This window comes from Pteropus alecto, unplaced genomic scaffold, assembly GCF_000325575.1.
Source record: "Pteropus alecto unplaced genomic scaffold, ASM32557v1 scaffold88, whole genome shotgun sequence".
NCBI lineage: Eukaryota > Metazoa > Chordata > Mammalia > Chiroptera > Pteropodidae > Pteropus > Pteropus alecto.
Genome location: NW_006494611.1, coordinates 4,280,664 through 4,303,926, shown reverse-complemented (window position 1 = coordinate 4,303,926; position 23,263 = coordinate 4,280,664). Strand labels below are relative to the sequence as shown.

Below are 23,263 nucleotides of genomic sequence, written 5' to 3'. Positions count from 1 at the left end.
GCGTGAGCGCGCCTGCGCCCGGGGCCGCTGCCAGGGGAGGAGAGCTGCTGCCTCAGGTGAGGGGGCAACGGGGGAGCGCTGGGAAGGGGCGGGGGAGGCATGGGATTGTATGTCCAGGAACGGGTCCGAAAGGCCCGAGAGTTCACCGGCTGATTCAAAATCTTCAAATTGGGGTGCACTTCCTATTTGAACTGACCCCCCCAAAACTGATCGCACCCTCCTCCCGCGGCTCGGTCCGGTTCGGTTCCTGGGAGGCTTTGGGCGGGGGCGGCTAACGGTTCCGGAGCGCGCGGAGAGCGGGTTTCCGCACGTTGCGGGGGAGGCGCGCCGGAGCGCGAGGTGCGGGAGCTCGGAGGTGGGTATGGGGGCCGTGGAGTTGCGGGCCTTTACAGTCTCTGGAGAGATGAGGGCCCCGAGGAGACTTGGAAGCTCGCGAGAAGAGATGGTTGGCAGAGTTTTGCAGTCGGGAGAAGGGGGCCGAAAGCAGCTTAGGTGGAATTTTTGAGAGGTGATGCCCCCAGAGCACCGGGAAAGGTTAAGTGACATAGGCATGTGCAGCCTTCGGGGTTGGGGATTGGCCCGGAACTTATGCAGGCCTTGCAAGTTTCAGGTTGTGGAAAGTGGGCACCCAATCCCCCCCCCCGCCCCACTCCCACCCCCAGCAGACTGAGAGTGTCAGGCTGCACAGCAATTCTGGAGAAATTAAGGAACATCAGAACAGCGGCTTGGGGATGGTGGGGGAAAAAACGGGTGCGGAGGGGGGATGGAGAGATGCTGGAGCCTCCCGCTGGATTACGGATCCGACCGCATTTTCAGAGGAGGGGAGACCTGGGGGAAACCGAACTCCTGTTTGAGGAGGGGTGCCAAGGAGAGCTACTTGGAGGTTTTGAGGGGCAGGAGGAGGAATTGGGGACGGTTGGTAGCGCCCGGCGCCGCAGCTCGTTTTTATGAATGTGGGTGACTTTATGAATGAAGCGGGTTTCTTTCGTTGGCTCGCTGCTCCCTGCGGCTTTTTTTCCTTTCCCTTTTTGTGAATGAAGCATTGAGCTTTCTTTCTAAAACGCTGGGGTGAGGGGCCTGCGTTGGAGGCTGGGCGTGCGTTGGGAGTGGGGGTGGGGGCGCACCCGAAGGAGTTTTCATGAATGGGGAAGGCTGGGAATTGGGTGGAAGTGTGTCTTGTTTTCTGAATGGGGCCCAGCGCGAGGGATCCAGTTACAGCCTTTACCTGATGTGGCGGCCGCGGCTCGCTCGCTCATTCATAAAACCAGGCCCGCTGTGCGCCGCGGGGGAGGGGCCTCGGCGCGGTGTTAAAGTTTTCCTGGGGGCACCGGGGGAAGGAGGGGGGCACAAAGGAAGTGGCTTAAACTCCTGGATGAACTCGAGCCTTCTCCTTCAGGCTTAAAAAAAAAAATTATACTTTGTACACGATTTTTCTAGCCCTTGAACTCTGAGGGCTGCTTTAAAGATCCTCAGTGCCTCTTTTGGGTTCGCTTATAGCAGCCTCTTTCTTTTGTATAATTAATAAAATACTTTTGCTCTTCATGGTGAGGTATTTTGCACCGTATTTCAACATGAGACTGAAAATATCTCCTCCTCTGATCTGCTAGTCGTTGTCCCCTTCCCCCAGCAGACATTTACAGAATTTTTAAGACTACGATTTAATCGGTCAGGTTTTTGAAGGCTACGGAAGATTTGTTTTCATGCCCCTCAGCTCAGTGCTGATGATTCTCAGATTTTGTATACGAGTTGGTGACATTTGAGAAAGGCTTTATTCTGAACGTTTTTTAGCGCTGTTTAGAAGGCACGCATCACTCCAGGCTAGTGAGAGTATTTTTCTGGGAAGTTATGAATTTTGTCTAGTTCTGCTTCTCTCCCTCTTTCTCTTTGACTTTGAAAATATCGGATTACTTGGGCCAAAGTGCTAAGAGGAGCCTGGCTGTGAAGGGTTTCCTTGCATCCTGCTCACTTACAAAAATTTGATATGCTTCACACAGTGTGAAAAACAAATTGGATGGAATTGCCCACTGAGAAAAGTTCCCCATTTAAAATTTGTATACAAGTTAGATAAAAGAGTTATTCTTAAGCATTTCGCATTGCTGAGAACTGGTCCTCCCAAATTAGAAATAGTTTCCTCCTCTCCATTTTGACCCCCAACCTCTCTTCCCAGCCCCAAGGCTTGACAGTACTGAAACAGTTTAATTTTGTTTTCTGGCATGTTTGAGGAAAAATTGACTTCACAATAAGAAACAAATTGAATTTTCTTTTCATGGGTCTTTTGCTTTAATGCTTTAAAAAAAAAAGATCTGTGGTGGAGATGTATTTAAAATGTGTGCAATGGAATTTAATTTCTTTCATCCATTACTTTCATAGCTATTTTATTCTTTTAGAAGTTGGAATTGTCACAGATATCTCTATAAGTTGCCATGGAGATTACTTTTGACATTACAGCAATGACACCTGTTTGGACAGAAGGTTTAGGTTATAATAAAGAGTTGTATGAAGATGAGTATACCTCTGATCGATATATTCCTGGAACTATATATATAATGTTTTACCAGTGACCTACAAAATGCTTTTAGGAACACTATGTATGTCAGATTCTTAATTGCTAATAATTTGGAATGCTTAAACCCAGTTTCTCTACTTCCTGTCACTGTATTGTCAAAATTAAATTATCTCTTAAAAAAACCCCTAACACTACAAATGCCCTAGAGAGTCTTCTGTTAGAGAAAATCTTAAAATCACCCTTTTATAATGAAAATAAGATCCTTTTTAAAGAAACAGGAGTCAGTAGCAAACCTATATTCTTAATGAGAAAGCAAGAAAAAGAAAAGAATGAGTCAGCAAACGGATTTGATACAAAGCACACTATGACCCTGTGATGCCACTAAGCCTAGCGTTAGTGTGTAAAGCTTACACCTTGAGTGGGCTTTAAGTACTTCAAGGAAAGGTAGTGATTTGCACAGGCCCTAAAGAAAGAACAGTATAAAATTACTTAATTTCTTTCTCTCTCTCTCAGTTAAAATCTCCCAAATTCATATTACAGGAGGACCCCTTTCCCCCCAGAAATTACTCAATGCTGAAACCTTTCAAAGTGATACTAGAGACATTGGAAGCACCATGGATGGGTTTTATGATCAGCAAGTCCCTTTTATGGTCCCAGGGGTAAGTGTATGTGGCTTTTGGTTTGTTTTGTCCTCCCTCTTCACATTTGAGTCTTCTTATTGATTTAGTGACTACCCTTTCTGGGCCCCTTTATTACACTCAAATCTTCACTGTCTGTTGGCCTCTTTCAGAAATCTCGAACAGAGGAATGTAGAGGGCGGCCTGTGATTGACAGAAAGAGGAAGTTTTTGGACACGGATCTGGCTCATGATTCTGAAGGTAGTGAAGCTTTCTCCTCTGTTGTGGCTTCCTCACATGGCTCCCAGTGAAAGCAGCACACAGACTCTTCCTCTTTTTCCTAGCAGAGGAATTCTCATTCTGCTGTCTTCTGTTTTCAATTCCAGAGTTGTTTCAGGATCTCAGTCAACTTCAAGAGGCTTGGTTAGCTGAAGGCAAGTTTCTTGGCTGTCCTATTTTCCATATAAAACGTTTTACTGTGCTTTTTAATAAAACTTAAAAGTCTAAAATAAAAATCTCTTTTCCAGCACAAGTTCCTGATGATGAACAGTTTGTCCCAGATTTTCAGTCTGATAACCGTAAGTACCTTTCTGGTGGTGGCTCATTTGTTCTGAAATTGTTTGGTCTTGGATCATCTATGTCTAGATTGCTCTTTTCAGCTGTAGGCAGCGTTATTTGGACAGTGGAACGTATTTTGTCTCTTTTAATAATTCCTAGTTAACCCCCAAAACATTCGTTTCATTCCTTATTGAAATTATTTCTAAAGTGCTTTTATTATATTGTAAATAGGATTTACTGAATGTAATTCGATCCTAAATTTCTTTTTGCCTAAGAATATTGCAAGGGTTCAAGCTCAAAATTAAAATTAATTAACATTATAAGGTGTTGGACCAAATATCCATTAAGCAGGCATTATCTTACAATGATTTTTGTTTGTTTTATAAATTAAATCCTTGATACAAATCACGAGCCTAACATTTTTTTTCTCTTAAAGGTACAGAAAATAGTTAATGGAAGATTCCAGTTAATTGTTGCTTCACCCAACATGTTGTCAATTTTATTTCTATTTTTAAGTTGATAAAGGGTGGTCACAGGGTGACCTGATTTACTCCTATTTTTCATTAGTTATTAGGACTTCATCATTCAGAAAAGAGTAACTTTTTTTAAAAAAATGGTCCTTAAGTGCTCCTATCATTGAGATAACAAATGCAGTGGGAAGCTCAAAAGATAACTCTGAGCTGGCCAGGGGCATGTTTAGCTTTGCACTGATCTTTCAGAGCTGTCTTCAACAGGTTTTGGGAGGTTTTATGGTCCAGGCAGAGCTATCAAGGACAAAGCTGGCTGATGAAATTTGAGCAGCACAAGGCAGCTCTAGAGAGCATTAGTCACTGGCGAATGAGCAGGTTTAAGAGAGGCCTGGAGAAAATGCTGTCTCTCTTGAGAGTTGCATCATAGAAAAATTCATGTCTCTTAGTCATAGTTTATACTAGCAAGCACCTGAGCCAGGCAAGGATTCGATTTCTCATTTTGTACAAACAAATTCTTCCCAGCTTTGTTTTATCTCGTGTGTGCATGTGTGCGTGTGTGTGTGTGTGTGCATGTGTGCGTGTGTGTATGTGTGTGTGTGAAAATGCTACTGGGAGAGAGGGTATCTTTGAGTCTCAGTAAAAGCCGGGTGTTCTAAATCCTTAAATGAAAGATCAGAGGTACCAGCTAAACATTCTTTAATAATAGGTCTTATAGTCAAGGCGCAATGCCATGAAATTTTAAAAGGAAATAAACTATAACCCACAGATGCATGGTTACCTTAGCTTTGTCACAGCTTGCTGTGGACGTTTTCTTTAGGAAAGTGCATGAATGTTAATTTTTGCCCTTTGATTGCTTTCAAATGATTGGGAAGTTTGTCACTGAAAGGCTAAATACAGAATAACCAAAAGTGTGCGTGCGCGTTTGTGTGTGTGAGTGTGTGTGTGTGTGTGTGAGAGAGTGTGTGTGTGAGAGTGTGTGTGAGAGAGAGAGAGAGAGAAAATAAAGGATTTGTAATCCCACTCTATTCTGTGTTGACAGTTTGGCCCAGCCTTTCCAGTTCTTGCTCAGAGCAGCATAAACTGCAGACTGTTTGGGAGGTGGCTTTCTTGGCAGAGGTTCTTTGAAATGCTTTTATGATACTTGTTTGTTTCTCTGTAACCCAAAAGAGTTAAAAAGGAGGTGAGATGACTGCATTCAAATTGATTTCATGTGCTGAAGCAGAGTGTTCTTTAGAGAAAGATGTCAGCAAGCAAGGTTTATATTTGGAGAGATATTTATCTGCAGGAATAGGCTAAAGTGAAAGAATCAATAAATGTGTTTTGTCTCCTTAGAAATAATTCCTGCTCAGCGAATAGAATGTGCTAAATTCTTTAATTAAATTGCCATACCTAAAATGGAGGTGCTTTGGGAGATGTTTCTGCTTACCAAGTGTGCTGTGTTTTTTCCTTTGTTTGCTCTTTGCTTTAACTTCTTAAGGTTGAGCTTTTCTATCTTTTAAGGATAAAACAGATGGTTGAGTAGCCTCGAAACATAATTTAATAATTCTTTCTCCCTTTCTGACTCTTCTGGAGATGGAGCTTCGAGAAGGATAGATTCATGTAGATTAACGTGCCTTAGAGGTTAGGGAAGAACACAGATGTTGAATGGTGTAGCCTTCATCCACCTGTCCTTGCTGTTATGTGTGACTGGTTTGACCACCATCCGAAAGTCACAGTGTAGACACATGAGAGCTGGGAGAGCCCAGGGCTGGGCCAACTCTTCTCTTTGAGCTCATCTCACAGCCTCGGGTGGAGGATTAGCCTCCACTCCTGTCACCTTCTGGAAGAGCCCATGATTATTCCAGGGGAGGGAGAGAAACTCATTCAAATTTAATGAAACCTTATAAGATGATTTGAATTGACCAATCAATAAAGTATAAAACAAACTTGGATTTGTCTGGTAAAGCAAACCTTTTCTTTGTAGCAGAAGTGGTTGTGACACACATTCTTCTGTAGCCTGCCACTAGTAATAGTCTACCTTTCCTGTTAACGCTGATTCGATTAATTTTCCATCTTGTGTGTGTGTAAGTGTTCCAGATTTGGGTTCCTGCTCATAGGCATCCTATCCATAAGTGTGATTTAAAGAAATGAAACCATTGTTCTTATAAGTCTTATATAAATGCCCAGCTTTTAGCTGTATAGATTTCACTTTATCTCACAAATACAGAATTAATAAAGTATTCCTTATCTGGAAACTATTAAAGATCAAATTCAAGGGAATAGAAAGTGTAACCTATAGACTGTAGGGATTCTGCTAGTGCCTCGCCTCATTGTCCTTTGGTCCTGAGAAGTAACCCTGAAGTTCCCACATTGTTTGAGCTGGAGGTCCCTTGTAGAGATAATCTTGCCTACCCGCTTCATTTTACAGAGGGGATAATATGTAAAATCCAGATAGCTGGGGAGACTGACAAGTGGTTGGAGCAAATGGGAGGGGTTAGGTGAAATGAGAAGTAATAAATTACAAAGTAATATCCTTAAAGAAGCTCTCACAAAGCTGCAGAGTATCAGCATGCTTAGGTGTGCCCAAGGCTCTTCCTTATTATTTCAGATACCTCAAGATGGTCCTCAGGAGAGCCTTAAGGAGACTGCTGGCCTCCTAGTCCAAAACCTCAGTTCTCTTCATTCTTCGATCCTAAGAAACTTATTAAATATCTTATTAAAGTGCTTTGACTTTTTCCACCTAGGATTTGGAAAAGAGAAATCATAAAACAAAAATTATAAAACTGACATGTTTCCTAGAAGACATCAGCATGTATGCAGATATATAAAACTATGTTATATACCCTGGGTATTATAACTTAATGTGTGTATGTGTGCATATCTAAGTGTGTGTAGCTAAATATGTGCATTAACACACAAAACTACAGTAGATGTGTATACATTTTTACTACACATTTTCACAGAATTAACTATAAATCAAAATCATGGATAAGATTGACACTCAATGCTTAGATTTGGGGTGGGGTGGGGATTACATTCATTATTCTGAGCTGAGTGCTTGGGCACTTGAGAGTATTACAAGATTTTAGCGTATATAAATAGTATTTTTTTAAATACAGATTTCAATTGTTTTTTTCTCTTGTTTCAGTTGTGATATTGTGAATGTTCCCTGTCAGCATCTCAAATAACTAAAATATTTTATGCTGGGGCAAAGGCATGATAAAATCTTACTTTAAAACTATAGCCTTCATACCAAATATAATTTAGAGAATTTTTTTAAAATTCGAGTGATCTTATTTTCCTTTGAAGTGTTCTTTTTAGATATGTGTTTCAAAAGGAACGGCTGGACTGTAGAAAGTACGAGTAATTTTCTAAGGACTGGCTAATTAACCGATGAAATTGACTTTTCATAAATACATTGCAATAGATAGCTGGGGAAATAGAATTAACTGTTATGACAGCCCTTGAGCCTAAAACACATTCATCTTAATCTTGTTTCAATATGGGATTATGCAGTTGGATTTTTTGTTTGTTTGTTTGTTTTCCGCCCCCACAGTGTATGAGGTTGATATAGTAGCGGCAGTGCCTTCCTCTTGGAGAGGATACATCATGTTGGACCCAGAGGTGGTGTAGCAAAACTCTTGGTTTACTTGCTCTGTGGTCTTGGGCCATTTCTATTTGAAAGGTTCATCCTAAAGTCTTTTTGTTATGGAAGGTAAGAAAGGAAACAGTAGGCACTTTGAAAATGAGAGGCTTGAGGGAGTCAAGGCTATTAGCTTATCCTTTTTAAGAGCCAGTAGTGGGGATGTAGGGAGAAGAAGAGTGCTGAGGAAAGCAGGAGGAAGACGTGGAGGGGGGAGATTATGTGACTCTAGGTTTACAGTGCTACTTTCAGTCTTTGTTAGCTAGCCCACCACCTGACCACTGAGAGGGTGCCAAATGATTTGAAATCCTTCCTGTTTTGATCACCTCCAAGATTCTTAGACCAAAGACTCTTAAGAAACCAAGACCTAGAGTCCCATTTATCTAAAAGAGCCATATTTTTACCCCAAATCTGTTTTCATCTTACTTTAAATCAGTTAAGCTATTAAAAACAATGAATCTGCCTCTTAGATGTCTCTCTGCTCGTAGTCCTCTAACAAAATCTAGTACCCTTTCCAGTCCTTTGTGTTTGGAGAGAAAGACTAGGGCTGGGCAATTACATCTGGGTCTGCCTAGTTTATCATGTAGGTAGATTCCAGAGGTAGTAAAATCCAGGCATCAATCAAAAACTTACCATCTATCCCCAGTTTTTCATCATGCTTCACTTTTACGAGATTAAGGCATGGGTAGCACGATAAAGCTGAGGGTTTGTATTATCTGACATTTCTACCATCTAGCAGTATGATTGTTTTAATTTCAGTCCCAGAAAAAAATGTTACTGGTCATGGAATTGGGTAGGGGTGAGCTTTTCTACCAAGAGACTGTTCCTTCCACATGTTTCTCGCGTTTTAATGGTGGTAAAGCACATCCAGGCTCAGAGGCTAATAGCCCCTCTCAGGCGCACAGCTGCCCTTGAGGCAGCATGGGCCCCATCTGTGCCCTGGCACACAGTGCTTCTCCACTTGGAATCCAAGGAGTTCAGTCTTGTCATGTTGCAGCTCCCAGCTCTTGGACAAGCGCCAGGCATGCTGATGCCAGTACCAGATTAGGTTGCTTTTTTAAAAATTCATTTTGTGAACTCATCAAGCTCATTTACCAGAGGCTTTGGTCGACAGTTTCTATCATTGTCCCATCCTTCTAAGAGGTTCATTATAAACAAGGGGCAAAAATAGTAGGCCCATAGTGTGTGTGCGAGTGGGCGTGTGTGTGTGTGTGTGGCCATAATGTAAGTACACCTTTGGGCTTGGCAGGCAGATTTCAATGGACTAGCTCCCATATAAAAGGACCCTGCATAGCAAATAAAGTGGGCTCCCCTACTTAGAAGGAAGAAGCATCTAGGGGAAAGTTAAGGCAGAGGGTGCAAGATTTCAGGGAGCAGGATAAGATCTAGCTTTTAAAAGGCCAGGAGTTTTGAGACAGATCTGGAGAACAATCAAGGCATCAAACCCAATTCCATGGTCAGAAACACTTCAGAGAAATGTTTCCCATGTCTCCATCTGAGTTAACTGAGGGTGGGAGTAGGGTCAGCAATGACAAGAGGTAAACATAAGACATTTGAAAACAGCCCAACATGTTATGAAGAAGAGGAAATGATCCATGAGCTGAAATTTATTTTCTGGATTTAATTTTCATAAAGTGGTATCCTTTTCCTTGACATAAATTGAAATTGTTATACTGGCTTCATCAGATCCTTCTCAGGGTGATTATTGAAGATTTGGAAAAAACAAAAAACAAAAACAAAAACAAAAAACCTCTAAGAAACCAAACCAGTCTTTAGCCTTGTACTTTGTGTTGTCCTTGGAGTAGATTTCACCCTCCAATCCCAGATCTTCCCTTTTGAGGTCTCATGGGCATTCACAGGGAATCATAAACCTTATAGTTCAGATGCAGAACCAGGAAAAAGAACTGTGAAACTATTCATAATAGGTAGATCACCCTCAGCCCCTCTGTAGCCAGAGAATCCAGTAGTGTCTTCAGAGACCCTGTCCCTTGGGGAGGAAGCCAGGTGGCACTCGATGTAGCTATTGGCAATGAATGGAAAAGCAAGTAGTCTGGAAAGGCCAGCTTCCAGAGAGAGCTGTACTCTAAAACCAGCTCACCCCCGAGGGCAGGAGAAATATCACTGAAGTCTGTTTCTCTCAGCTGGTAGCTACAGTCAGATTCTGGACCGGGCAGCCTAAGATAGTTTTCTTTTGCTTTTCCCCTTTTGCCAGAGGGCACTTGCCGACCTCTCTTCTAGCAGACTTGCATACCCTTGCAGATTTCAGCCGGAGTCTTGGCCATCTGAATCTTAGGGAGGGTGCAGAGCAGGCAGGCGCCTGCAGTGTCTGAATTTCTTACATAAACACAGCTCGCTGAGAGAGCAAGCGTCCCTGCAGCGACAGCTGGGCTCTGCTCCGCCTGCCCCAGAGAGCTGAGCTGCCGAGTCCCCCTCTTGCTGAATGGAGCATTCCAAATTGGTTGTGAATGGAGGGCGGGGCTCCCTTGCAGACTTTTTCAATGAATAACCAGACCCCATTGTGCAGCCTGTGGAAAAACAACCAACTCAAACAACACTGGGACTGTTAGAAATATGCTTGTGATTGGCAGCTTGGAGAACCTCCAAAATTAGTTTCCTTTGGCTTCCCTGCTGCTCCCTGTTCTCAGAGCCTGGGCTTAATGGGGTTTGAGATTTCTTGTAAGTGCTGACTTTAACTCTCCAACTGCCAGGCTGGTGGCCTGAGTTTATGGGGAAGGGCTGCTACTGACCAATGAATCTGCTCCCCTTTCTTGGTCTCCCATTTTAGACCAAAGCTGTCTAAAGAGAGTGATAATAAGAGAGGGTGGTTTAGCTTTCCTGGAGAGAGAGGTGTTGAGACTTGATCTGAGGATATTACCCTTTTATCTCCTGCTTCCCATGGGGCTGTGGCTTTAGTTTCCCCTTGAAGATTTCTGCCTGCTCTTCTACTGCAAGCTCCAGCCTTTACTCCAGGCCTGAAGAACGGGTGTTTGCCTGCCACAACACAGATATTTCTTGCTTAGGCTTACATTTTAACATGAGAGTGACAAAGCTGTAATTTTTCTACTCCTTGGCCTCTCTCTCCTATTTAATTTCCCACTGTGGTTGGATACATGTACTTTCCCAGACTGGTACTCAGCGGTGGGGGAGCCTCACTACGGCTGCAGCCCTTTCAATGGGTTCTCCTCAAATGCCTTGCTTCTTCAAATGAACACCCCAGGAAATACCAAAAAGAACATAGCCTCTGAGCACCCCCAAAACCAGAGTGGCCTCCTCACCTGGGAATGAGGCCAGGTCCTAGGGGTTCACTTGCCTCTGTAGTGCCCGCCCTAAATGTTCTGATGAACAGCTAACCTCTCATAGGTACCCCTCCCTCCCCGCAAAGGGCTATGTGGGCTAGACCAGGGCTGTATAAGCATAAAAAGGACAATCTGTTAAAAAGCAAAACAAAACTTAACAGTAGTTCAGTGTAATTTCCTCAAGAGTTTTTTGAAGAGCTCTTCTTAGTCCCTATTCTTAATCTTCACAACCAAAATGAGGCTATTTGCATTAGCGTTTTGCTGTAAGTAGTTTTTCTAAAACATGTCCCTTGCCATAAAGTGTCCCTTCCCTATTAAAAGAACAGGCCTGGGCAGATTGTCCTTTTGTGAGAGAGTTTGAAACCTCTCAGGAGGTAACCCTAGATATCAGCTGTGTGAGAGGATGCTGATATTTGTGCTTCTCCAGAGGGGCTGAGGAGGACTTGAGCTTACATAAACACTTTTCAGCCGAGTGCCTGGAAGTGCTTTGTAATTGCCTGAAAGGGCACTTACCGAGGGTCTTTTATCCATTTCCCATAGAAAAGGTAGAAAAGAAGAGGCGGGATGTCTCTTCTATGTGGCCGCCCACAGTAAAGACCAGATCCTGGAATGCCTACCCCAAGTTTCCTAATCTGAATTTTGATAGAGAATAATTTAGTGTAGATAACTTCACTGTGCTGAGAGATACCTTCAGTCAGAAAATGCGTGCCCCTCAACTCCCTTCTCATTCATTCCTTTCTGCCCCACCAGCCATGGAATCTTATTTCTTGAGGAATAAGAAGAAAGCGCCATAGGGTTTTAATGTACGGTATTCTATAATATTCGACAAATATTAAACTTAGTCCCTGCTTCCCAATTTCCGTTCTTTTGAAACAGGAAACAGTATCTCTTCAGCTTTAAGTGTCTCCAGAAGCGGAGAACCCCTGCATTATGTTTATGTCTGTCTCAACCATAGCCCCCTGCTCTGCCCGCAGCCAGTACTCGGTGAATATATTTTGCACACCACCACATTCTCTGTTGTTCCCTTCTGCCACATCTTTCAGTAGCCCCCAACACCAGCCTCTAGCTGGTAGGGCAGTAATTCTATAGAGGGTCTAAAACCTGAGTTCTGAGAGTCCTTGGGATGACCTTAGAGATGAATAGAAAGAAACTAGTTAGGGTTATTTCTCATTTTCTGATTCCTCTTTTAAACATATACACACCAGCCAAGTCTTTCTAGGCTGCGTTTAAACTTTGCACAGCTAATGCTACGTTTCCCAGTAAGACTGCATGTGCTAGAGAACAAGTCATGGTTTAGGCACACATTTGTTGAGTTTCTGCTTTTAGGAGGAGGGCTATAGACAAAAGTAATGGTTCTTAAAGGAGAAGCTAATCTCTCTAGAGTTTAGATTTTCTACTGTCAGATTTTAAAGATGAATTTTAAATTTGAAGATAAAATTGTGATTAAATTTCTTTCAAGTATTATTAACATTTCTCTTTAATGCCGGTTGATATGAGAATTATATAAATCGGGAATAAATTATAGAAGGGATGATAAGAAGGTTTAGTTGTGCATTTTTTTCCCATTCAGGAAAAATGCCGTTTTCCCTTTCCCTGACGGTGTATTCCACAGTGAGCAGCACTTCATGGTAAAAATCTGTGGCGCTTGACGGAAGGCCCACAGTAGAGGAAGCCATCTTGTCATATCTAATAAAACTCAAGTTAGAGGACAGAGTTCTCTTTAGACTTCTTTCTCCACCATGAAAATTAAACAAATTTGTCTGTCATATTGGCTAAGATTGGGTATTAGTATTCTTTGAACAGCTGCTGCAGGAAAGTAGTTGGTATGAATAATACTCAGATCCTCCTTTTGGCATAATTAAGCCTGTCAATCACCGTTTTATCTTACCAGTCTCTTAAGCTTGAAAGTAACAAAAGCCCCAGGTAGAAGCAAAGTCTCCAGGCTGTAGGTCTAAAGAGATCCACCTATGGTAGTGGAAAGGAGAAGGTGAGTTCAAAACCAGAACCACTAATTTTTACCTTGACTCGCCTCTCAGTCAGCTCTGTACACTCGGACAAGCCCTTTACTTGATGATGCTGTCAGATGCTTTGGTTTCTCTGTAGCCCACAAGTTTGGGGATGTAACAGTCTTACGCAATTAGAGATATTCATTCTGTACGAAATATTTTTATGAAAGAGCCCCATACCTATTAACACGTAAGCCCCACCTCAGTCAAATTTGGGTCAGTTCTTTTCTAAGCTCCTTTTCCTGTCTTTAATTTCTGACTCTTATTTTCAAGGCCTCTAGGTTTCCATTTTCAGAATTCTAAAGTAATAATATTAAATTGTTAGGATAAATGAGTCCTTTGTGGAACTACACAAATCCAAGCTGTTTCAAAAATAATACTGAAGTGTGGAGAGAGTGTGAACTTAAAAGAAGTAAATCCGAAACTAGTTTATCTGGGTCAAAAAGAAAAAAAAACCCTCTCTACTACCATCGCTATTAAATTATCTTCCTTAATTGACAACAGAGATTTTCTTTTTAGAAATGAGTTTTTGAAAGATTTGCAGTTTTGTAGCAAGAATGAGATGTAGCTATTCCACGACAGACTCTCTTTCTTACAGTTCTTCTTCTGTGAGTCAGGACATCCCTGATGTAGTACATACATCCCAGGTGGGCTCCTCTTAGTAACATGACCACTTCTTTTGGGAGGAGGAGAAAAAGAACATTAATATAAAGAATCTCTTGTCTTCTAGTTTAGCCGGACTCGGAATAGAAACCTTTAAAAATCACCTTTGTCATTCGTTATTATTACTGATAGAGGTGAAGAAAGGAGAAGGCCAGTATCCCAGATTCCATTTAGCACTGGACCTCCTAGTTGATGACCAGGGACATGACCAGCCAGCACCTTTACCCTGATAGACTTGCCCCTGGACCACAGGCCAGCCTTGAGGACTCTTCTGCTCCCCAGGCCTACAGCAGGGCAGTCACCTCCCTGAGGCCCATTATTACCCTGAGCTCTTCTCAGGGTCCTCTCAGCCTTTGGAAGGTGGGAGCAGCTTCCAGCTCCTTGCAGCTGAAGAGGTAAATGGCCTCAAGGACCACTTTTGCTTTTCCTAGCCAGAGCTATCCCTCCACTGTTCTTTAGGATCTGATCATCATCCTTGACTTGGATCACATTTTATCCTCTCTGCAGTGAGAGTAAAGAGGTAGGGGAAGCCTTGAGCCCCCCTGGAGGTTAAGGTGCCCCCCCATTTTAAGTGGTCTGCCTCTGTAGTATTCTCCCACCTTTTAGGTTGCACTTGTGCATTAGATAGTGACCTCCCAGACTGTATTTCATGGGCAAAATTTAGCTTTTCATCTCCTAACCAATAGTATTTCAGCTGGTGATTTGATTTTGAGAGACCACATGCTGGTTCTGCCGACCAGCTGCTGCCATTGCTAAAAGAGGCCATGGAAGAGGGGATTAGGGAGGGAAGAAATTTTTCGTAGGATGTTGTAATCATCCTACAAGCTGGGCCTAACAGAAGCAAACCTTCAAGTCACTCCCATCTCTTCCCAGTTATATGAAGCCACTAGATAATATAAACATCATAGTCCAAATAATATGATCCCAACTATGTAAGAATGCCCTTAATAAAGCCCTTTCCTGTAAAGTATAACCTCCTTGTCAAGTCAATCCCCCTTTCCCACAAATAAATTAAAATCCCTTTATAAGTCTAAAATCATCATTTTCATCTTTTCCTCCTCTTGCTGTAGCCAGAAGGGCTTTGATTGGGGGTCTAACAAAAGCTTCAACCTGGGGGGGCCCGTAAGCTGGAATGGCTAATGTGCTCTGGCATCTTTGGAGCTAGATATCTCCATTGTTGAATCTATCTTGTACATATATTCCACATTCCAGGGAGCAGTAAGGGCATAAAATACCATAACACTGGCCCTGTACAAACAAAATTCACAAACACTTTCTAAAGCCAATGTGAGCCCTGCAGCATCTTGTCATTGAAGTGCCAGTTCTATGTACACCCAGCATCTCTCCAGAGAAAGCAAAGTTCTGTAAGCCCAATACATTATGCGTGGCACCACCTAGACCCATGTTGCTGTTGTCAGCTTGAGTCCATAGTGGAGATTTAGGGTTATCTGAGATAAACAGAAAATGGAAGAGTGGCTTACAGAGCATGGCCTCATGGTTTTAACTTTTTCATGGTATCGATTCTGTTGTCTGATTTAAAACCCAAATGTGAGAAATTCTGTCAGTAACTCTAATTCCTGTACCCTGGGAGGAATTCTACTGCATTTGAAGGTGGCCTCTTAGAGATGTTTCAGATACTCTTTTCTACTAATGTCGTTTATACATTTTTAGAGTTGGACCAGTTTTTTTTCTAAGCTCCTTTTCTTCCCTTTAATTTCTAATACTGTATTCAAAGCTTATGGACTTTCATTTTCAGAATTCTGAAGTAATCTTCTGATGACCTTGCTAACCTTGTTTTTCTGCCATCCAATTTGTGAATTGAGAGGGGACTGTCTGGAGACACAGTCTCCACACTCTTTTATGTAAGTGCCTATCATTTTTAACAGCAGCTCACCAACAGTATTCCTGGACTTGTATTCTGAAACAACTTTCAGGTCTTGAATTTCCAAATACTTGGTATAACCTCATCTACTCTTATGGGCAGGAAAGGTGTCTTCTTTCCTTACCACTTTTCCCACTGTTGCAAGACTTGGCTTTAGTTTGGTTGGTTATGATTTCACTTTGGTATTCCCCCACCATTTTCATACAGGGTCATCAAGCTTAAATCCTGCTCTCTTGGGTTGGTCCTATTTCTATACGAATGTAACCCTAACCTTATTTGTAGCCAGAAGGGCTTTGTTAGGGGGTCTAACAAAAGCTTCAACCTGGGGGGGCCCGTAAGCTGGCTGTCTTTTCCCATAGTCCATATCATGCTAAGTGGTTTTTTTGTTTGTGTTTTTGTTTTTTTTTTAGCCGATTACTCCACATTTCTAGCTCTAAATCATAAAATATAGAGTGTTTTTTTTTAATCTGCACACCAATTCCTGAAGCCTCTCTTCTGCTGACTGTAGGTTTTTCCTATTACACTGGAGAAATCTAATTCCTGGAGCCAGATGGTCCAGGAACTAGCTTTATCAGTTGCTAATTTGGCTCTTGTGTTATTTATTGTACAGATGACATTGACCATATAGGAAGGACTTATGTAATTGTTAATAAATTCTTCTATTTCATGTTTAATCCTACACCATGGATGGAGCCCTGAAATATACCACCAAGACACTAGTCTTTTTGTCCTCGCTGAGAAACAGGACAAGTAGGAGAAAATGACGTGGAGAAATCAACGCCATAACCCTACCCCACTGCCACCACCATGATTAATCTAAAATACTGAATAGTGCTCAGTGACAATCCTGAAGAGATCTTTCTCTATCCTTCTGATGCCAAATTCTATCCCAGAGCAAGAGCCTTGCTTTCTTCATCTAAGACTTTGCTCAGGACAAATGCAGTTATTCGTGCAGTTGGAGATTGCAGAATGAGCCTGCCCTGAAATCTCGGTCCCTGTATGTGTTATGACACCTACGTGTTGACTATACCATATGTTTGTCATATATCCTGTGAGCTGCATGAAGAGCCTTGATTCCATACTAGAGTCCTACTGCCATTCTTGGTTACCCAGAACGTGAATGTGCAGGGGATTCTCTAAGCTAACAATACTTTATCACAATTTAGATCTTCAGCTTCATATTCCTTTCTGATCTCCTAGCCTGGTAAGCTGGGTTAGACGAGTTGGAGCCCCCAGAAACTCTTGCGTGGTTTTTCCCTACGGCTCAGAGCTCCAAAAGCCCAGACCACCCATTTCAAGCTTCTTCTCCTGGTCCTGGCCCTGCTCAGCCTTTTCGGGCAGAAGGAGCCAAACCAGCTGCTTGGGAGGGAAGAGCTTGAAGGCGAATCTTGAGGTAGAGAACTTTAGTCCTTTTTAATTTTGCCAACCTTCATACATTGGTGATGGCTGTATTGTACACTCCTGGAGATTCTGGGAATGAAATCTAATGAATTGTCCTGATGTTCTGGTAATGTTCTAAACCTGTTGTATATACATATTCACAAGGAGTGGACGTTCTCCATTTTTTTCCCCAAGAATGCTTTGTGGTCTTCAGTTGAGCGTATGTTTTGGTTCCTGTTATATGTATATTAATATGTATGTGGAATTACTGATAGATTTTAGTTTTGTCAATATTTCATCCTCGTGTAATTGCTGTCTTTTTACCCCAGGCAGTAGGAGAAGTGGCAAGAGGCAAGTCTTGGTGATAGCAGTAGCAGTTTTCATTTTGCCCTCTCATGGGTGTTCCCTTCTCTTTTCTAAGTGAGCCAGAACCAATAGTAAATTAATTAATTAATTAATTAATTAATTCAATGAATGAATAGGATAGAATAGAATAGAATAGAATAGAACAGAATAGAATAGAATAGAATAATTGAGAACCACTGGCTTAGACATTAGAATATGACCAACATTTTTCCTTGTGTAATTTTAGATTCCCGGGGCTATATTATCGAAACATGGTAAAGGTACAGGATATACAGGACAGTATTCTTCCAGTTTGGTAACAGGCCAAGAGTGGCTTTCCTCGTGTGTGAATGCATGGTTTAGAAGTTCTTAACACAGCTATTTTTGACCTGTTAGTCAACCATAAATAAAAGGATTTTTTTCTTTTAAGTATCTCAGAGATGGGATATAATGTGCTTTACTGATTTGTTTTTAAAACCTATTGCTGCATTTGTTTCATTTCTCTGTTTATAGATTTTCTTTTTCTTTCTGGACCATTTGAAAGCAAGTTGCAGACATTTTGACATTTCACCCTCAAATACTTTAGTGTGCATCTTCGAAGATTAAGGACATTCTTCTTTGTAGCCTAAGAAAATTAACCTTTATCCAGTAATATTCGGAATTTCCCAATTGTCTCCCAAATGTCTTTTATAGCTGATATTGATACTGTTTTTGATCTAGGATTCCATTAATAACCATACATTGCATTTTTTGTTACGCCTCTTTCATCTTCTTCAGTCTGTAACATTCTGCCTATCTTTTTTTTCCCCCCATAACACTGAATTTTTTTGAAGAGGCCTGGCCAATTTTGTAGGTGCTGACTTTTTTAGGGCACATTTTGAAAGGATATGTAGAAATGCAGACAACATACAGGAGTGCTGATCTTAGGTCTGGAATCTCCTATCTTGTCAGTTCTCTCGCCTATCATATCCATGCCATATTAACCTCAAAACACTGGTAAAAGCACAGAATGAGTGAGATGGAAATATTTGGGTCAGAAATAGTTTGTGCACATTTAATGAGAGGGCTTTTGAGGGACTCATTAAAACTTTTTTAGCACAGCTTACTAAATAGTTGATTTTATTTTTTTATGGATGATTTTCACTATGTTCAGTTTTTGAATTTATATTTAGAGAGGTCAGCTGTGTCCGATATTAAAGAAAATGGCACATTTCTCTATACCTCCCCCAATTCTTCTTTTAGAACTTGTGCCCTTCAGCTAAATTTGATAACACTTCAGATTTTTATTTTCGGAGACTGTTTCCAGGCAGAATCTATGTTAACCATTCAAACGGGTTTGAGCATGTCTCTTAATTGGTTTAGAAATCCAAAAGCCATCTCCTTTTCCAGATGTTGTTTTTTAAGTTCCAGAACCACTTACTTTATCTCCCTTGAACCTCCTTGGTTCCCAGAGCAGAGTATTCTGTCCTTATCATTCACTAGTGCTGCTATAGCAATTATAAAGAATATTGTGATATTAGGAATATATTTTATGCTTGAAATGAATTTCTAATCTTTTCAGCCCTAGCATAAAAACATCTCTGACCTCCTCTGGTAATATGGTAGAACTTATAAGCTAAGCTTCATGCTGGCTACCTTTTTTTCTTATTAAATAGCTTTGTCTCACAATGTGTCCCCAAAATACATACATACATACATACATACATGCATGCATGCATGCCAAAGCTAAGGAAAGGCAGCAGTATTTTGGAAAGTAGGCCTTTTGGCGTATTTGTGCTTGTGAAAACCACAGAACACAAGGGGCACTGCATCTGGTGACTTAAGCCCTCTGGTCTTTGCCAACAGGGTACTCTGACAAGGGTAAATCAGGAGAGAAGAGGCTACACCTTCCTTCCAGGTGGCTTCTTCAGTTCTGTTTTGCCAGTGTCATTTTTAGATTCATACGTCCCTCTGATTGATAGTCTTTCTCTCTGCTTTCCTTCCTCATGTTTCACTCATTGACATAAGCAAAGTATGGTATTGGCGTATGTCTCAGGCTCCCCTGCCCTTGCATTCTTGAACTACACAGTACATATTTCTTACTAGAGAGGGAAATGAGATGCAGTGGTAGTGCTCTAAGAGAGGAACGGTGAGCTCAAGCTGGTGGCAAAGAATGTCGTAAACTTAGGGACAGACCTTCGCTTTAGGGTCACAGCTCTGGAATCTTGAGAAGTCTCTGACCACTCTTGCGTACATTCTGCATCATGTTTGTTCAGAAGTGCTGTGAGAGGCTCTGGCCACCTGAGATTCAGTCTCATGGACATTCTGATCAAGTTCTGTCATGAGACACAACTTTCTATGTAAAATAAGAAGATCATGGCTGTCGAGCGTGACCAAATAAGCCCCACCCCAAGGTCAGGCCTGCACAGCTGATTTGGGAAAGATGAGTCTTCTCCATAGGAAGGTAATGAAACTAAAGAAGGGAGGAGGAAAACCCCAAAACAAAACCTGAATAACAACAACTGGTGGAAGGCAGGCAAAGCTTATGTGAGAAACGGGAGAAATAAGGATGGGCTTAGTCTTTCCCCGCCTCAGACTGCAGTATAACTAACTGGCATTTCTTTTTAACACTCACCAACCACATATATAGAGTATGTATTCACAACAAAGTCTGTGGCAAATTGAAACTTTGATGATTATGAAAAACCATAAGAAAGGCTTATTAGACAAGGTGTTTTTGTCTTTCTAAAAAAAAAAAATTCTTTTGAAATACTGTTGTTCATCATAACATTCAACTAAAGTGTTTTCCTTTGTTTTGATCCTTGGTGCTGTAATAGTGAAGTTCACTGCCAGCACGGGCATGGGGTGGCTTCCTCGGACAGATTCCACAGGCCTATACTTGTGGGAAGGAAACAGATTTTGTCAGCAGAGGGATTTATTATTTCTCGTCAATGGGCCAGTTTGTCTGTTTTTTCTATTTTAAAACAATTGGGCTATTTCTTTGGAAGACTGCTTCTATACCATCACAGAGGAAAGACTTGCTAAAATCTGAGAAATCTTAGTTTTAACTTGCTGATGCAATTTGACTCAGACGGGGCTGTTTTTTGTAAAAAACAGAAACTTAATGAAAATAACATAGCAATCATAAGCTTGATAAATTTTCACAAACTGTACAAGCATTTAGATCGAGATCCATAACTCATCAGAATACAAGAAGACTCCTTGTGCCCCCTGAACAGGCACTGCCCCCAGACTCAAGAGTAACCTCCATCCTTTTAAACACGATAGGTTAGTTTTGTCTCTTTTTGAATGGTTTGTAAATGGACTCATACAGTAGTAGTCTTTTGTGTTTGGTTTCTTTTGTTCAGCTTATTTGTGAATGTCCATGTTACTAAATATACTTGTAATTTCTTCATTCTCATTTCTGTAGTGCTTAGATTTTGTTTGGGGTTACCTTGAGCCTATAGATAAATTTGGGAAGAAGTGGTATCTTTACAATATCAAACTTTCCAACCCATGAACGTGCTATATCTTTCCATTTATTGAGAGTTCTCTTATTTACCTCAGTATTTTTTAGTTTTTAATTTAGATATCTTACATGTCTTTTATTAAATGTAGTTTTAGATATTTGATGTTATATATTGCTATTGTAGATGCATTTTTAAAAATTTCACATTGTTTTAGTTACAGTATATAGAAATAGTTATTTTTATATATTGGCCTAATGATCTTGGTAAATTAGCTTACTTATTCTTATACTTTGTGGTTAAATTTATATTTTCTATGTACCAACCAGGTTATCTGAATAATGACAGTATTGTCTTCCATTTTAATCCTTTTGCCTTTTATTTATTTTACTTGACTTATTTCATTGGCTAGGATCAAGCCTGATTTTTGATCATTTTGTCAGAAAGAGTTTCCTAGTAAGAAGAGCAACTATAAAGTTAAGTTGATTGATTTGTGAACATCATATCTAAACTTAAAATGGTGTGCTAGTGGCCTACAAAGCAGTACATTGTTCTTTGTAGTACATACCCAAAGAAAATCTTGCGAGCCAGCCACCCTTGTGTTTCCTACCCCTAACAAGCAGAGACTCTCATATATATTTGTGCACGGATACTTAATATAGTTCTTGTAGTCAAATAGGGGTCAGACAGCTCTTGCTCTTGCCTCAGAGGTGGCATTAAGAGGATATTGTCAAGAAACAGTCAGGAGGGGCAGGGCATTTGGGGAGAGATGGTATCCATGGCAACAGTGTTAGTGGCCAGTCAGTGACTGACTGTAGAAGATACCCAGTATTCCAGAGTGCCTGCAGTCATCTAAATGAGCAGAAGATTTTGGTCAGCTGGGATGTAGGAGGTAGAATGAGATCTTTAGATGGAATACTGGAACTGGAGGCAAGGATTGTAGGAAGTAAAGTCCACTGGAGTCAAGAAATATTAGCCACCAGTAGGAGTGAGAGAGGGATCATGGGCATTTTGGTGGCCTAGAGATAGGGAAAAGTGTAAGTCCTTGAGTGGATTCAGGTGAATCAGGTGTGCCTCTAGCTGGAGAGTGCAGCGTAAACATGAGGATACAGACCATGAAATTTGGCAAAAAGTGTTCCTCCACTCTTCTTTGGTGTTGTCTTCTTTCTTTATCTCTTTTCCTGTTTCTTTTAATCCCTTTTTGATTTAGTCTTTTTCTTTTATATTCCCTCTGAGAGGCCATGTGATGGAATGACTAAGAACTGTTTAGGTAGGAGTCCTGACCACTTACGGCTATGCAACCGGGGCAGATTACCTACCTTCTTAAGCCTTCAGGTTTAAGGTCTTAAGGTTTTCTCATCTATATTGGAGACAGTGGAAGTAGCTTTCTTACTGGGTCAGGAAGATCAAAAATAATATACCTAAGGACAACTTGGCACAAAGTAAATGCTAAGGGGTTTGTCTGGCTAGCCATCTCTTGGACTGCCTGCCTTGTTCTTTTCCAGAGGTATTTGTTATCCATTTTTCCCTTGTTCTAGAGAACTTTCTCTCAACCAGGTGTAATGTGGTATTTTTGCTGTTTTAGTGGGGAACTCTTGCCTCCTCTCCCCTCTATTAGCAGCAGCTCCAAGACTGAGCAATTTCTTTAACTCCTTTGGGCCTCAGGGTCCTCATCTATAAACGTAGGGGCCTGGATTAAGTGGACTATGAGGCCTTGGTCTAACACTAATTGCATCTGTGAGAAGATGCTAAAAGATTTCTCACTAAATTATATGTGCCATGAAGAAAGGACCACGTCCATTTTGCTTATCATCATATCCCGGCACCTCCAGGATTCCTGGCTCAGAGAAGATGCCCACTGAATGAATGATTGAAATCTTTCCAACAAGGAAGGTGGTCCATATTCAACAGGAATTGTTGTCCGAGCACTATTGGCTTTATGGGCCTATCTTCTATAACTCTTGAATTTGAACTCAAATTTTCTAATTTTAGAAAGTGTTTATCAACTCAAATAGTCAATCATTTTATCATTTCTTTTCAAACTTCCTCAGGAATTTATGACCCTTTCTCAATTTCAGTTTGTTGCCATGCTTTATAGTCCTAGGTCTCTGTCATCGTTTAGTAAGTCACCTGTGTGAAGGTAAATACTCTATTTTTGAAAGCACAGTGTATAATTATACAACATCATAGCACCATCTGCAAGGTGCTGTGCCATTTTCTTTATTTTTCAAGCATCACATATCTCATTTTCCAAAGGAGGGAACAGACTGAAAGCAAGGAGCATTCTTTGAGCTTCTTCTAAGTTCCTGCTTTAAATATACCACTGTCTCAGACCAGCGCATGCCATAATCAGGCTCCTTCACACGTCCTCTGGCCCAGCAGTCCTTTTGGAGAGCTGAGCCTTCTTCCTTAGCACTTGCAGGGTCCCTAATAGCTTTCCTGTCAATGATCTGTGAAACTTTCAATTCTCAT

General features: G+C 41.2%; 1 protein-coding gene across 1 annotated transcript in view; it reads left to right on the top strand.

Annotated features, from left to right (window-relative positions):
* The first annotated feature begins 6 nt into the window (after positions 1 to 6).
* The window catches only part of ETV5 (ETS variant 5), a 53,877-nt gene continuing 30,620 nt past the window's right edge, over positions 7 to 23,263 (top strand). Inside the window, exons 1-5 of the mRNA XM_006925807.3 lie at positions 7 to 56; positions 3,047 to 3,165; positions 3,297 to 3,384; positions 3,510 to 3,557; positions 3,651 to 3,701. Coding sequence (XP_006925869.1) covers positions 3,121 to 3,165; positions 3,297 to 3,384; positions 3,510 to 3,557; positions 3,651 to 3,701 — 232 coding nt within the window. The 5' untranslated portion in view covers positions 7 to 56; positions 3,047 to 3,120. The remainder of the gene's footprint in view (positions 57 to 3,046; positions 3,166 to 3,296; positions 3,385 to 3,509; positions 3,558 to 3,650; positions 3,702 to 23,263) is intronic.